The sequence below is a fragment of the Sorex araneus genome, chromosome 3 (assembly GCF_027595985.1).
Source record: "Sorex araneus isolate mSorAra2 chromosome 3, mSorAra2.pri, whole genome shotgun sequence".
Taxonomy (NCBI): Eukaryota; Metazoa; Chordata; class Mammalia; order Eulipotyphla; family Soricidae; genus Sorex; species Sorex araneus.
In genome coordinates, this window is record NC_073304.1 from 120764610 (window position 1) to 120781822 (window position 17213).

The 17213-nt window shown below is 45.6% G+C and overlaps 1 protein-coding gene across 1 annotated transcript in view; it reads right to left on the reverse strand.

Moving 5' to 3' along the window:
- Window positions 1-837: 837 nt before the first annotated feature.
- Window positions 838-17213, reverse strand: part of LOC129403386 (uncharacterized) — a 47766-nt gene continuing 31390 nt past the window's right edge. Inside the window, exons 6-8 of the mRNA XM_055130818.1 lie at window positions 14364-14502; window positions 2032-2083; window positions 838-1406 (exon numbers count right to left, since the gene is read on the reverse strand). Of these exons, the coding sequence (XP_054986793.1) occupies window positions 1291-1406; window positions 2032-2083; window positions 14364-14502 (307 nt within the window). The 3' untranslated portion in view covers window positions 838-1290. The remainder of the gene's footprint in view (window positions 1407-2031; window positions 2084-14363; window positions 14503-17213) is intronic.

The window sequence follows — 17213 nt, forward strand, 5'->3', positions numbered from 1 at the left end:
TGTGCTTGGGATGCTATGGGGGTCTGGGGACCCCATGGGTTGGGTCAAGGCCCCACCCTCCCCTCTGCCCTGTTGCTCAAGCCCCAACCAAAGAGAAAGACAAGACCGAGTCTCAGTTTCCCCAGTTTCCCCGCAGGTCAGTGGAGTGTGCAAGGCCGCCTCGCCATTGGTTCCTGCAGGGACACTCGGAGCCCCCGGGGGTCACGGGCTGGGACTGGGGGGTCACCCGGGAATGTTCCCGGGCCGATCCTTTGTGGGCCACATCCGTCATTGTGGTGATTATGGAGTCGGGGCCAAAGGGACGGTTCCCCAGGAAAGGGAGGGGGCGAGTCTCTCTTTTAAATAAAACCTATGTTGTGTTTTGTAATTTTTGACCGACATCCTGCAGAATTCAGTGTCCGTCCTGGCTCTGCACCAGGGGACTCTCCTGGCGGGACTCAGGGTCCTGTGAATGTCAGGCTCAGTCCTGTCAGCCCCGTGCACGGCAGGTGCTCTCCCAGTGCACTGCCCTCTGCACTGGCCGGGGACTCAGGAATGTGTGGATTAACGTTTGATTTTCCCGGGTTCCCTGCGCATGTGGTAGGTTTTGGAATCCTGGGAGATGCGGAGCTGTAAGAGACCCTGGTGCATGCGGGTGTAGCATCTGGGCTGTGTTGTACCAGAGGGGTTCGTGCAAACAAATGTTGCAGGTAATAGTCTGGTCACTTCCAGGATGTACCCCTAGATGTACCATAATAAAATCTAGGATGACCATTGGTCACCACACATTTATTTCTTTGTTTTACATAATAGTGAGGGAACACATGAAAATTTTCAGGGGTGATTCCTACCTCTGCACTCAGGGATCACTCCTGGTGGTGCTCAGGGCAACATAGCATTCCGACAATCAAACCTGGGTAGACACTTGCAAGAAATAACCCCACACAGTATATTTTTATTATTAATAATTATAGTTTTTGGTCCACAGGTGGTAAGTGCTCAGGGTTCACTCTTGGAGCTTAGCTCAGGTGTGGCTCCTGGCAGTGCTGGGTTGGGGAAACCTATGTGCTCTTGCATATTAACCTGGGCTCAGCTGCTTGAACTAAAAGCATCCTATCCATTTACTATCTCTGCTAACTCTCTGATTTTATTTTTCCCCAGAAAAATCATTTCTGCTTTACCTGTCAGGTTTCAGAGCAATCTCTCATTGACGGAGGTATTTCTCCCGGACCAGAGGCTGCCCCTTCTGTTCTGGTGAGTACTTGCAGAAACGGGTTTTGCAGGGACTTGTTGCACTAGGTTATAAATGTCTCACTCTAGGGGCGGGAGCCTTAGTACAGCCAGGACAGTGTTGGTCTTGCTCAGGACGGACCTGGGTTCAATCCTCTCATTCCGCATAGGAGTGTCTGAACATCGAGAGATGTGGCCTAAAAGACCAAAAAGAAAGAAAAGCCGATGGGATTGCAGTGATAGCACAGCTGGTAGGGCATTTGCTTTGCATGCGGCCAACCTGCACTCAATTCCCGGCATCCATAGGTCCCCTGAGCACCGCCAGTAGAATTTCTCAGTGAAGATCAAGGAATAACTCCTGTGCATCGCATATAGGGCACTTGCCTGTCATTTGGCTGAGGGGTTTGTTCCCCAGTATTCCATAGGGTTCCCTGAGCACTGTCGAGCGTCTCTCAAACTTTTTTTTGGCTGCTGTGGGCTTCTATCCAACCTCATCTTTTAGTTTCACCCTTTTTGCTACAAACTTGGTGTTGATCAGGGACTCTTCCCCTCTGTCCGTATGTCTCTCCATATAGGGGAGCCGTGCCATGTCCCCCACCAGTAAAGCAGGTGCTCAGCCCTTGAGCTCCTTTCCCTAGGTCTGTCCCACTACTTTGGGAGCAGACGCACTGGGATTTTAGGAAACAACGGCCGTGCTTGAGGATTGTGCCCTGCTCTGTTCACATTAGCAGTGCCAGTGGGTACTGGTGAAGGTCCCCAAGCTTTCATGTGGCCAGTAAGTGCTCCAGCCTGGTGTGCTCTCTCCTGCCCCTCTGTTCATACCTTCATTGGACGTTCTTAGAGGTGAACATGCTGGAAAACTTCCAAGAAGAGGCTGTCAGAAGGAAACGAAGGGGTTGGAGTGTCTGAGCAAATTTATAGACATTCATAATTTAGACTTCTTTTGGGCCAAATGCATGTTCCGCCTACTTTTCTTACATAGGGTCACATAACTGAATGAGTAAAATGACGTAATCTATGAAAACTCTACCTATAAGTTCTGAGCATCCCAGGGCCAGGGTGTGGCCCAAAAATAAACAAACCAAAGATTTGAGCCCTGAGATTTATTGCTGGATTTCACACATCACTGTTGGCAGATGACTTTCTCTGTGCCTTTGTCAGAGGGGAGGTGTGTGGCGATCTCAAATCCAGCAGTACTCAAGATTTCAGGGTGTAAAGTTGAGTCGGATGGATGCAAACCTTGGAAATCACAGCTTGTTTTCAGCTCAGCTTCACACCAGAAGCTGCCAGGTGTCCAAAGCTGTGCCATGAACTGTACCAGTTGGGCCTTGTCCTAGCCTCCACCGACATGCCAGTCTGTTCTTATCAGAGGGTTCACAGGATTTATATAGAATTTGAATTCTGGGGTAAGAAATAGGCCAGGAGTACGGGCCCTGGCCTTCAAAACAGACTGCTACAGTATAATGGGTTCATTTTCAGTTGGTCCTGCCTGCGATGCTAATGGGTCACTGCTTGCTTTGCTCATTGGTCACCCCCTGCAAGACGTGGGAACACTTTCCATCTGATAGAGATTGAAACTTTATTGAAGTTCATGTCAGGGAGGCACCCTGTGCTCTGTGCTATCACTGAGGCCATCATAAAAATGTTTTTACTCTGGATAAATTCCAGGAGGTTGTGATAGTAAATGTATTTTTTCCTACTAAGTACACAACTCACATTTCTTGAGTGTGTGTTTTTCTTTGGGATCACATCCACCAGTAGTCTGCCCAGTCTTTCTTCTCACTCTGCACTCAGGAATCCCTCCTGGTGGGGCTTCTGGACTGTAGGGATGAGGGAAGTCAAGCCCGGGTAGCAGTGTGCAAGGCCAGTGCCCACCTTTTCCTGTTTTATTGACCTGACTCCAGGACCTGATTTTTACCTATTCAGCTAGTTATGTTTGTACAGAAATTTAGAATTTTCAGTTAGGGTAGACCCAAGAGCCCTAAGAACAGGACAGCAGATCAGCTGCTTGTTTTACCTTCCCTGAGAGCGAAGGGCATCGTGGATTACAACACACTTTTTTGTCCCCTGGAGAGGAAGGGACATCTGGCAATGTTTTTCTGGTTGTGTCTCTGAGCTGTGCCTGAGGGTGATGCTGGTCAGGGCCTTTCTGGATCCAGTGTGGGGACTTCCAGTCCTTGTCTGTTGGTTTCCTTTTATTTGGATTTAGCCACAACCAGCAGTGCTCATTGAGTACTTCTAACTCAGTGCTCAATTATTCCTACCAGATCTCAGGGACCCTATCGGGTGGCATGGATTAAAGACTTTCTTCGGGGCTGGAGAGATAGAAAAGCGGACAGGGCGTTTGCCTTGCACACGGCCAACACGGATTCTATTCCAGCATCCCATATGGTCCCCTGAGCACCGTCAGGAGTAATTCCTGCAAAGCCAGGAGTGACCCCTGAGCATTGCTGGCTGTGACCCAAAAAGCAAAAAAAAATAAAATAAAATGGCTCTTCAGTTTCATTTTTTTTTCTTTTCAGAAACATTTAGTGATCATTATATTTTAGGACAGGAATGACTGTGTGCTTTATATCTGTTTCACTTACAGTACTTCTCTTTGCAAAGTGACTGTACTTTGATCTATGCAATATTTTTCTTTTTAAAAAAAATTTTTTTCAATTAGTGAATCACCGTGAGGATACAGTTAACATATTTGCATATTTTCACTCATACAATGCTCGAGTACCCATCCCTCCACCAGTACCCATTCTCCACCACCGATGATCCCTATATCCCTCCCAACCCCCCACTCCATACCCCACCACCCCACCCCATCTCTGGTATGGTATTCCCTTATGTTTTGTGAGGTAATGGGAGGGTCACAACGAGTGATTCTTTTGGGTTACTTCTGGCTCTGCACTCAATGTTGTATCTGGCAGTGCTTGCTGGACCATATGGGACAGTGGGGATTGACAGTCATGCCCACTGTCCCTGGACCCGCTGTAGTTTAACTCCATCTGCCGCTTTGTTTTCTATTGTATTTGTTGTTATCCCACAGTGGATGTGCTCAGAGCCACTGGAGACCTGCTACCACCTACTGGCCTTCGGTGAGAGCAGCCTGGGAGCAGGGCTGCGCTTTGTGTTCCCCAGGGACACTGGTTCTGATGGGCCAGGATTATTGACAGCAATGCTGATAACTTTCATATGTTCATTTCTCTTTGTTTGTTTTTGTTATTTGGCCACACTTGGCAATCATCAGGCTTGCTTCTGGGATGCAGGGTGTCTACCCAGGCACCGTCAAGAGCATGGGAAAGCCCCCCACGTGCTGTACTATCGATAAGCTTCCTGTGAATATTTCCTTCCATTGCTAGATGAATCTACTTCTTGTACGACCACAGGGGCCCATGGGGGTGCTGTGGACTAAACCGGGTCAGCAATTATATGGCAGGTGTTCTATTGTACCTGGCCTGCAACATCATTTGTTATTATTTGTTTTCAGTTTTGATTGTGTGAGGGGCATATACACAGCAGTTCTCAGGGGTCACTCTGGCTGTATATTCAGGAATTTCTCGTGGCAGTGCTCCTGGCCTGTATGGTTGCTAGGGATCAAACCTCTCTCTGTGTGTCATCAGGTGCCCACCTTGCTGGACTATCGCTCTGAGCATGGGTTCATTTTGTTTTTAGGGACTCACGTCATCAGTTGCTGTTGTATTTCAGTGCTTGGAGTCACTTTCTGTGCTTTTGGGGGGGCTTCAGCATAAGAATTTCAGACTGAAATTGAAACTTCGGAATTCTGTGACTGATAACTACCAATTTGGGGCATATCAAAAGTGGAGTTTCTGTTCAAGCTCTTTTAGGAATTAGTTTTATATTGTTTGGGACACATTGGCTTGGCTTGTTACCAATATCATTTCTCTATCAGGACAGGAGTTCCTGGGGTGAAGCCTGTGCTGATCTCCTGGCTTTAAGGAGGAGCCCTGAGCCCAGGGAGAAGAGGCATGTGTGCAGGTAAGTGTCTGAGGACCCTCCGTGGCTCGGGCCCTGGGAAGTGTGTGGATGCCTGAGTTCATGTGAGTCACGCTGCTGACCCTAGAGGCCTCGGGCTCCTGGATACAGGTGTCTGTGCCATGCTCACTGTGCCCTTAATTTCACGAACTGCTTGTCATAGAAAGATCCTGTTCTTTCCTTTCTTGGCTTTGTTCTCATTTTTCCTTACCTGTCAGGTATGTAGAATATTCATGGGATTCACAGCCATTGGTCAACTGTCTGTGCTTCACCGTTCTGTTGTTCAGCCTGCACTGATGGTGTGCCCTTTCAGGGGAATCTAGTTACCACTCTACTCTTTCTTTCATGCTTATTTTTGCCCTCAGATCATTAGCATGTTTTGTCAGTATATTAAATTTATTTTTGACTTTGAGCCTCGGAATTTTCAGTGTTTATTCCTGGAAGTTTTAAGAGGTTACTTTTGGTGGTACTCAGGGATCAGACCCTGTCAGCTTCATGTGAGGGAAGTGCCCTCCCTGCTATTCTATCTAATCCACTAAGAAATATCTGTTGTGGGGATGGAGCCATAATACAGCAGGTAGGGCGTTTGCCTTGCACGTGGCCAACACGGGTTCAATTCCCAGCATCCCATATGGTCCCCTGAGCACCACCATGAGCTTTTCCTAAGTGCAGAGCCTGGAGTAACACCTGTGAGTCGCCAGGTGTGAACCAAAAAGCAAAAAAAATAAGAAGTAAAAAAGAAGTGTCTTTTACTTTTCTGTTTATAGAGTGAATGCATGAGCCTATGAAAAATTGCTGATTTGAGACAGAGAGCTATTACAGCCGGAAGTGTAGTTGTCTTGTACATGGCAGACATAGGTTAAAACCCTGACATCTTATATGTTCCTAGGTATCACCAGGCCTGTTTAAAAAACATAACCCAAAACACTCCTTCGTGGATTCGCAAACTGCTCCCAGCATTACCCACAATGGATGTCCTTCAAATACTTTCCATTACCGATTCTTTTTTTTTTTTCATTCTTGTTGGATAACACCAAGCAATGTTCAAGGGTTATTCCTGGATCATTCCCTCAGGAATTCCCGCTGGCAGTGCTTGGGGAACTATATGGGATTCTGAGAATCGAACCTGGGTTGGTCTTGTGCAAGGAAAATGCCCTAACCACAGTGCTATCACTCCAGCCCCAACACTACTAACTCTTTCATTGTGTTTTATGTTTGATTTCAGAAAGGAAATCGTAGCTTCAGGGGTTTTCACTGCAACAATTTGATTTGGGAATTGAGTCTCCAAAAACGAGTGAATTGGTAAGATTAGCATGTTGAATATAAATATTTTGACAGGATAGTTCCTTGAATCTAGAATGTGACTTGAAAGTGGAGTTCTGGCCACTGCAGGGTGGAACTTTGTAGCCTACTGTTGTGAGTAGAGGGACCCTAGTCTTACTGGGTGCTAAAATCAGTCCTTTTAAAATCTAAGGATATTATTGTTGCTGTTATTATTATTTCTTGGTTTTGTTTTTCATTCAATCACGGTGATGCTGATTAGTTACTTCAGGCTCAGCACTGAGGAATATAACGCGGGAAAGTACTAACGGCACCATCTGGGATGCCAGAATTCAAACCGAGTCCACCATATGCAGTGGAAATACCCTCCCCACTGTTCTAGCATTCTTATCCCAATTCCTACTACCTTTAATTTCGAAGAAATATTCTGATCTTTCAATGAATTGAAAGAAGGCAGGAGAGTTAATTGTTTAAATGAATTATTTTGTTGCCACGAGTGATAGAGTATTGGGGCGTCCTTGCCTTCCAGAGGATGGAAATCTGGGTTCTATTCCCAGCAATGTTCCATGGGACCCACCATCAGTGATCCGTGGTACCGCTTGGTGTGGTCCACCTCAAATAAATACAACCTACAAACCAAAAAAGAACAAAAAACCTCACTGATCCTGGAGAGGATTTATTTGTGGTGAAATGTTTACAGTAGCTCCCATGGTCCATCTTGCTGTGTTGCGTTTCAGCCTTGCCTTAACACACGGATCCGGGGCTCCACACTGTGCTACAAACAAACCAGGACTCGGGTGTATTTTATTTTGTTGGAAACTACGGCTTTGAAATTCTGCAGACAGTATTATTTCCATTTTATGTCTGTGTTTATCGAATTGAAAAAATTTAAACTAATTAATGATGGTGCAGCCTTCAATTAAGTGCAGTCACTATGTGGAAACATTGGGTCATCCCATAGAACATCCATCCACCTGTCAGAAATTGCATTCCTAGTGGTGGTAATGTTGGTCTCAGTTTCTCTTGACAGGGAGACTATGAAGGAATGGAGCAGTCATTGGAATCCTCTTCTGCTTTGTACAGCCCTAGTGGAATGTCTCTGATCCTGCACTGTGTGACACTGTCTCAGAGTAAGCAATCTCGCCCTCTGCACCATGGGGATGCCGAGACAGGCCTAATGTCTTCTGATGGTGATCAGAGTGGAGAGATCAACCTCACAGTGAAGAAGCTTTCCCCTGGGAAAAACTCCTCACAGTCTGTTCTCCTCAGTTTCTGGACACAAAACCCTCAAGGCAGCAGCACCAGGACTGTGAGAGAGGAGCACCGTTTATGGTGAGTCCCGCATGCTGACATTCGCATAAGTAAAGTCACCATGGACTGACCCCGTCTAAGAATAATGTTCCCTTTGAAGCCCCCAATAGACAGAATCCCCAGGATTGTTACCAGGGAGAACAAACTTTGATTCAGGTGTCATCGCAGTGTTTCAGTGCAAAGATTGCAAACTTCAGAAAAACTGTTTATGTATATGGACTGAGGGGAAGCTTTCACTTCCCCCTCAAATCTTATTATACATCATAGAGATCACACTGCAGACAAACCTCATGCATATGAGCAATGTGGAGAGGCCATTGCCTTGTGCTCACAACTTGGTGTCTTCAGGGAAATTCATACAGGAATGAAAACTTACTCATGTCAGGATGGGAAGGTCTAAACTTGCTCCTCTAATCTTTTTCATCACAGAAAGAGTCATTCTGGAGAGAAACCATATTCATGTCAGGACTGTGGAAACGTCTTTGCTTATCACTCAAGCCTTTCTGTGCACAAGGATAATCACACTGGAGAGAAACAGTGACTGTAAGACATGTTGAAAGGCCTTCACTTGATTGGCAGCCCTTAAAGGGCACATGGATACTCATACTGGAGAGAAGGTTTATATATGTCAGGAGTGGGGAAAGAACTTTAGCAGATCCTCAGTGCCTACTATAAACAGGAGAATTCACACTGGGAGAAACCTTATAAATGTAAGGCATGCGGAAAGGCCTTCACTGATTTATCAGGTCTCAATAGGCATATGAATACTCATACTGGAGAGAAGCCCTTTGTATGTCAGGAGTGTGGGAAGACCATTAGCAGATCCACGTATCTTACTGTACATAGTAGAAATCCCAGCCTTATGTATGTCAGGAGTTTTGGAAGGCCTTCAGCATGTCCTCATATCTTACAGTACATAGGAGAATTCACACTGGAGAGAAGCCTCATAATTGTAAAGTTTGTGGAAGGGTCTTCACTCAGCAGTCAGTCTTTACTCAACATATGAGAAGTCATACTGGAGAGATGCCTTAGTAGTGTCAGGAATGTGGGAAGGCGTTTAGCTCATCCTCAGTGCTCACTGTACATAGGAGAACTCATTTGGGAGAGAAGCCTTTTGTATGTCAGGAGTGTGCGTAGACCTTTCTCAAATAGTCAGCTGACTAGACATAACAGAATGCACACTGTCGAGAAACCTTAGAAATGTAAGGCATGTAGAAAGGCCTTCATTTGATCATCTGCCCTTAAAACACATATGGGTACTCACGGTGCAGAGAAGCCTTATGTATGTCAGGCAACTGGGAAGGCCTGACATACATAAGGCATTATACAGTAGTAGTATAACCTTAGTATTATACTTACTACTGATAGGAGAATTCACACTTGAGAGAAACCATATTAATGTAAGGACTGTGAGACAGCCTTAATCAGCACAAGCGATTTCATACTAGAGAGAAATTAAATGTGAGAAATGTGGAAAGCGTGTCATTTCTCATGCCTTTGTAGTCATAGGAAAATAAATGGAGAGGTTTTTCTTTATTTGCTTTTTGGGTCACACCCGGCGATGCACAGGGGTCACTCCTGGCTCATGCACTCAGGAATCACCCCTGGCGGTGCTCAGAGGACCATAGGGGATGCTGAGATTGGAACCCAGGCAAGGCAAATGCCCTACCCGCTGTGCTATCACTCCAGCCCTTCTGTGAGTCCTTTTGGTTGGATGTATGTTTTTCAATCTGGAGAATTGTGATATCCCCCACAAATTTTGCAGGGATGTGATTCGGATCTAGTAGAGTCATGGCTGTGAAATTATTTTGTAAGTTATAAAGTGAGAGCCTGGCAAGCGACCCGTGGCGTACTTGATATGCCAAAAATAGTAACAATGACGGTCCTCATTCTCCTGACCCTGAAAAGCCCCCATTATACCATCAGCCTACACTGGCATTCGACAGGGACAAATGGAGACATTACTGGCGCCCGCTCACGCAAATTGATGAACAACAGGATGACAGTGATACAGTGAAGTTATAAAGTGCCTTTTGAACATTAGGCACACGGATGTGGCATATAAATATAAGGCATTTTTTCTGGCTTCAATCTTGATTTTAAAATTGGCTATTTAGTATAAAGTAGCAGATTATGTTATTAATTTGGGGGAGAAATGAAGCATTGATAAAGTTTTTGGGAAAGGGTGTTTGATTAATTAATAAAGTTTCTGATCACTGTTAGTTCATAGAAAACAATAAGACTTGCAGTGTATCTGGGCCATTTGTATTCGGGATAATTAAGTGGGTAATCCCCTCTGCTCACTTTGTCTTCTGACGTATTTTTGCTGTGTGCTGGCCTCTTCTTACCACTTCATCAGTCCTAACTTCTCCAGGAAGTGACCTTCACAGTGCAGCCATGTTTTGATTCATTATTAGTGGGCTTATATGTTGGGCCTGTCATTAGATTGGACTGTGTGAAGTCATCATTTTTTTGGTTAAAAACAGTCATTTCAGCTTGCTCAGACTAATACAATAGGTAATTAATAAAGTGTTGCTAATTCTCTCATTGGATCAATAAACCAAACAGGGTGTTTTGCTCTGTAGCTCCTTGGATCTTGGGTTCTTATGATTTTTTTACTGCTTTGAATCCCTTATCAGAACAATAGTTTTTGGTGCATAAAGTACATATCTACAAATAATGCCAGTTACACTGAAATACAGTTATCAAAATGAAAAACATCCAAACTTGTCACATAGTAATGTTTGCTTTTAAAATTAATACATTAAACAGCAAGATCATTGAATTAAAACTTGGGAATAGTTACTTTTTTTTTCAATGATAGCTGCTTGAAACTCTTTTTGCACTGTACACAGGAGATGATCAGTATGGAGTGGCCTCTGAAGATCACTTAGAAGTATGGAATGCTGAGAAAGAGCTGTCTGGACCTGATGCTAGACTTTGGTAGCTGAATGATGCTGGGGAGAGTTACCAGATCCTCATTTAGATAGGAAGGCTGTGAACAGAGGTGATCTAAATGGCAAGTTTAAGATATATGAAACTTAAAAGCGCTGATAAATTGAGTGATGTTCAGTAACATCTCTGTAATATGAATAAAAATATTGTGATACGATGTAAAGTCAGCCCCAGACATGGAAACTTTTATAAGATAATTTCATTGAAGTTTTCTGTAGTTACTAAAAAATGAAACTTAAAAAGGTCTTTATGAAAATGACTCACAAAAACTGACTATGTCTGTTAAAAAAAGTTTGCTAGTGTTTACATGGGAAGATCACGGGCAAACAATACAGTGAGTACTCCAGCAATTCATAGAAAGAAGGCCACCGTGTGGATGGGATGGCAGGGCAAGCTGGGCCTTAGAGACGGGTTCAGTGGATAGACACGAGTACGGGAGAAGGCATTTGCAGCAGGTAGCCGTAGGAACTTTGGGTTTACTCCTGGTAGTATATGTTCCTTAAGAAAGTGCTGTTTGAGTGTGGAGATGTGGTACGGTGGGTAGGGTGCTTGCCTTGCAAGGGGATGGCCTTAGTTCAATACCATGTGCACATATGGTCCCTGGAGCCCCACCACGAGTGGTTCCTGAGTACAGAGCCAGGAGTATGCACCGAGTGCCGTTGACTGTAGTCTTAAAAACAAACAAACCAAAATAAAGAGATCGTTTCTTATTTTGTTTTGGCTTTTTGGATCACACCCAGTGATTCTCAGTGGTCACTCATTCCTCTGCACTCATGAATTACTACTGGCGGTACTTGGGGCATCAAATGGGATGCAGGGATCAAACCCGGACTGGTCACGTGCAAGGCAAACACCTTACCCAATGTTCTATCACTCTGGCCAAAGAGATTGCTTCTTCAGCTCCCAAACTTGCAGAGAGTTTCAGTAAATAGTATCATAAAAACGGTCAACTTTGGTCACTAATCATCAGTGTAAATACTTTGTTCTTTCTTGCCTGTAAAATAATTATTTTCCTAATGTATACTGATTTCTGTCTTCCTCCACCCCTTTCAGAGAGCCCGATAAGGTACCGAGCATATCTCACAAGAACGGCAGAGCCTGGCCCGTTACATGTGTCATATTCCATATGCCAAAAACAGTTACAACAAATCTCACAATGGAGATGTTACTGGTGCCCACTTGAGCAAATAGATGAACAATGGGACGACAGTGCTACAGTGCTGTTTCTTTCTTGCACTTCGGTGATGCTCAGGGGACCATTCGGAATTCTGAGGTGTGAACCCAGATTGCCCGAGTGCACCTCTTGCCCCATCCTCTGGATGTGAAATTGTGTTTCTGAAACTGCCTCCTGTGGTTTCCCTTGTAGGCAAGAGTCCATTGGTTGGGCTTTTTCCAAAGACTGTGTTCTTCCAGCATTTTCCCCTTTCCAGTGTCTGTCCAGCTCTTTGGACTGCTGCTAGGCTAGTTTCTGTCTGCATCTCCAGGGCTGGCTTCAGAGTCACTGCTCTCACCCCATCTTAATTCCCCAGCATCAGGTGTCTTGTACCTACCTGCCTATTTTACCTTCAATCAACCCACCCACGTTTTTCCTGAGGGACTGTGATAGCACTCTAAATCTTAGCCATGGCCCTTTAAGGCCCCTGGCAGAAGCGGAAATGATGTCACAGAGGGCCCTTCAGGAATCCTTTCTATTATAGCTTTGGTTGCCTGGCTCGGGCTGCCATTGGTTTTGTGGGTAGAGGAGGAATTGGCGCCCGGCGGCAGGGCGGCTGTGAAGGCAGACTTTGTGGCAGGACCGAAGTGCCCTCCCGAGTGCCCTGCACCTCCCCATGTGTTTGGTAGTTGAAATATTGCTTTTCACCTTCACCTCTCCTTTTTGCATAGTTTACTTCATAGCAATGTCCTTTCTGTAGAGACACAGGAAGACAGTTAAGTCTATGCTTTTGGAATTTTGAAGTCCTTTAACTCCGATGAATATTAACTCCTGGGCATCTGTTTTCTCGAGACACTAAATCCTCAGTTGTCCATAGTTCTTGGCACCTCAAATGCAGGGTCCTAATGGACCCAGGGCAAACTGTGAGCTACCCTGGCATGGAATCAGGATAGGCCAAGTGCTATCATACGGAATTGTAAGTTAAGAGCATAGACAAATTCACTTATGATCCAAAATTAACAACTGGATTAGGATCCTGCTAGGGTTAGGAAAGACTACAGTGCCTTGAGAACTGTGGTCTCGGATCTATACTCTGGGATCTTTAGCAAGATGTCCCGAGGACAGCAACCCTACAAGCTTCATGTAGTTTGTGTCCACACAAATTGATGAGAACGATTATTTAGAAGGAAATCTAAAACAGAGTGTGGAGAGACTAGTTTGGAGGACAGGAGGAGATGGGAATGAGGGCCAGGGTGAGACTGGAATGGGTAGCTTTGTGAGACTATAACAGACACGTGGGGAGAATGGAATAAACTGCATCTGGTCACCAAAAGCATGTGGTGGATGAGAGAGCATGCCATTGCCACTGCAGCTCACTCTTTTATTTTGTGAACTTACACAACTCACCAGCACACACGCCTCTGTTCCCTGGCCTTAGGGCTCCTCCTTCCAGCCAGAACACTGCAGATTTAACCCTGGAATGCCCTAAACCCCAAAGACACATCTGCCTGGGCCTGCATCCAGCATTCGCTCCTGTTGTGCAGGAATATATTTGAAAACTGTACTAACAGAAGTTTATCTTGGATCACTAGCACGCAATATGATCACTGATTATGGACAGGAGTGATCCCTGAGAACCATAAAACTAAATATAACAAAATGAACTGGGACAAAAGAGGCCGAAGACAGCAATCAGTCACCCCTGCCAGGAACCCAGGTGCTTAAGCGCATCAGCACCCCCTGAAACTCCCTCCGAGGCTGACTCCATCAGTAAAGCTCCCCGTCTCCACAAAACACTATCTTCCATCAAAATTTGTCTTCTCTAGTGGCACTGTTCTGAACTTGAGGATAGTTATTAGGGATCGACTCATGCAGTGTGCATCTTAGGATATCTAAAAGGCTTCAGAGGTACGCAAAAGCCTCCCCACATTGAAAAGTAAGATTTCTCTCCAGTATACGTTTTCATACGGTTAGAAAGGGTTAAGGGCTGAGTGAAGTCCTTGCACATTCCTTACATAGATAAGACTTCTCTCCACTATGACTTTTCAAATGCATAGTAAGACTGAAGGGCAGAGTGAAGGCCTTCCCACATGTCAATCGTTTGAGGTTTCTTACCAGTATGATTTTCTTTTCTGTGCTTAATAAGACGCCAAGTCTGGGTGAAGGCCTTCCCCCAGTCCTTACATGTGTACAATCTGTCTCCAAGATCAATTGTCCTATAATTCTAAGGCTTGAGGGCATAATGTACACCTTCTCATATTGTTGACATAAGTTTACTTTCCATTATGAATATTACTATGAGTAATAAGGAGGAGTGAGTTAACACAATCCCACAGTCCTTACAAACATAAGGGCCGCCCCCGATTGGTCTCAAAGTAGGTAGAAGTGAGTTGACCCTGAGGTCCTATGCTCCACCACCCTGGGACAGGCACATACTCAGAACTGCACACACAGCACAAATACTGACCGACATCGACCACGAGTGTGGAAACTTCGGTTTGCAGCTGAATCTCAACAAGACGATGTTCATGAAAAACGAACTGATCCCTGAAGCTTCATCTGCTCTCAATAGAATGAACATTTCCGAATGCAGCAGGTATGTGTACCTGGGTCAAGAAATCAACATGAGGAACGACTTGCAGGAGGAAGAGAGCAGCGTGGAATGTATTCAAGAGCATCGAAGAGATGGTTAAGAGAACGAAGAGCCTCCGACTCCAGGCACATCTTTTCAATTCCACCGTTCTTCCTGCACTAACACAAGCCTCAGAGATCTGGGCCCTATGCAAACAGGATGAGAACACTATTAGTGTATTCCAAAGAGGAATAGAAAGAACTATGCTGGGAATATCATGTCTCACTCAAGTGAGAGAAGGAATCCAGAGTTCTGACCTCTGTCGACAGTCAAAAAGCACGGATGCTGTCTTGTTTGCCAAGGCATCAAAAATCAGATGGGCCGGTCATGTAATGTAATTCAGAGATGACCGCTGGACCAGAGCTGTTACTGACTGGATTCCACAGGACGTCAGAAGACCTCGTGGCCGCACACCAACTACATGGTCAGATTTCTTCGTCAAATCTCTGAATGAATGATCTGAGGCTCTTGCTGTTCCTGGAGCGAGCAGGTATCATTGGGCTACACTAGCTCGAGACAGGGACAAGTGGAGATGTTACTGGCACCTGTTCGAGCAAATTGAAGATCAGCGGGACTACAAGTGATAAAAGTGAATTTGTAGGGTTTTTTTCTGCAGGGAGAGAAGACTTGTCAATGTTCAGGGGTTATTCCTACCTCTGCACTCAGTGATCACTCCTAGTGGTGCTCAGGGAAACATAGGATGCCGGCACTCAGACCTGGGTTAGCCACATGCAAGACAAGAACCCCACCTGTTGCACTTTTATTTATGGGCCACAGCTGGCAAGTGCTCAGGGCTCACTCTTGGATCGTAGCTCAGGCATGGTTCCTGGCAGTGCTGGTGTGGGTCCCTACGCACTCCTGCATATTGAACCCAGTTTAGCTGTTTAAACATAAAGCACCTCATCAGCTGTACTATCTCTATTAACTCTGTGATTTTATTTTTCCCCCCAAAAAATTTCTGCTTCACCTGTCAGGTTTCAGAGCATTTCCCCATTGTCGATTTCTCCTGGCCCAGAGGCTGCCCCTTCTGTTCGGGTGAGTAATTCCAGGACAGTTTGCAAGGACCAGTTGTTGTATTACTCTGTCTCCGGGACCTAATGTCCATCTATTCAGCCAGATACTTCTGTTTCGATAGTATAACATTTTCAGTTAGAGTGACCCCAGGGCCCTGAGAGATCAGACGGCAAGTCAGCTGCTTGCCCTGCCTTCCCTGAGATGGATGGGCAACCTGAACCCCAGCCTCCTTCTCTTTTCCCTGGAGAGGAAGGAGCATCTGTCAGTGTTTTCCTGGGTGGGTCTGTGAGCTGTGCCTAAGGGGGAGGCTGTCTGCTTTCTGGCTCTAATGCTGGGACTTCCGGTCAGGGCCAGGGCTTGTGCTCCTTTCCAGTGCTCACGGCTCTGACTTCTCTTCCAGGAGTTTACTTGTAGCCTCCTGCTGACCCTTGGAAATTATAGAGGGTGGATATGATGGTAATGCCAAGTGACATGCCAAGTGACACACTGTGCCCAGGTGAGAGGAGAGAGATGTGCTGACAGGGTGGGGTGACAGGACACACAGGCTTTGGTTTCTTCTGTCTCTTGAGTGTCAGTAAGAAGCATTGGGATGTGGTTCCTGGCCTGAGTGCCTCTCTGCTGTTTGAGGCCACTTTCTCCTTGTTTGTTTGTTTTGTTGTACCTGGATTTACCCACACACCGCTGCTCAATGAGTTCTCCCAAGTCAGTGCTCAGGCATAACTCTTGCCATGTCTCAGGGTAACTCTGAGGTTTCGTGGATGCACAGCTGACTTAATCAGTTTCTTTTGTCTTGGGAGGATATGGCAGGGTCACACCCAGTGATTCTTAGGGGTTACTCCTGGCTCTACACTCTACATTGCACCATTCAGTGCTTGGGAGACCAGATGGGACAGCGGGGATTGACAGTCCTATCCACTGTACCTGGACCTACTGTCCTATTACTCCATCCTGCTATGTTGTTTCTATTGGATTTGTTGTATCCCACAGGGGAGGTGCTGGGAGCTTCCTCTTCATCTGTGCTCTGGATTCACACCTGACAAGCATCAGCATCCCCAAGACCTGCTGCCCTGGCAGCTACAATGACTCTGGGCACCAGGATGTCTGTTTCCCCTATTTTGTCCTTCTTGCTCTGGAGAACTTCACTTGCTCGGTCACAGAGTGTCATGCTGCTGTGTGTGCAGTTTCTGATATGACACTGGTTCCAGGGAGACAGAGGAAACGATCTCTTGGACTGCCAGAGATGTTGGAGGCCAGGACATTTTTACATGGGGCCAGAGAGCTAGTACAGTGGTTGGGCATTTGCTTCACACCTGACTGGTTCAGGGTCAATCACCTTCATCCCATATGGTCCCCGATGACCACCAGTCATAAGTCTGGAGAGCAGAACCAGGAGGACTTGATCATCACTGGGTGATAATCAAAAGAGCCAATTAAAAAGAATACTTTTACATGGTTCAGCATGGATTTGGAGCAGCCCTGAACTGTGAGTTCTAACTCCTACAGGCAAATATGTGCACACACTGATTGGGATTGCTCACTGGACATCAAGTGTCCCTTTCTCATCCTTAGAACAGAAGATGTGGGAATCCAGTGTGTGTATATGTGTGTGTCTGTGTGTTATTGTGTTTAACGTTTTCACCCAAACCCATTTTTGCATTTTGACCCAACTGG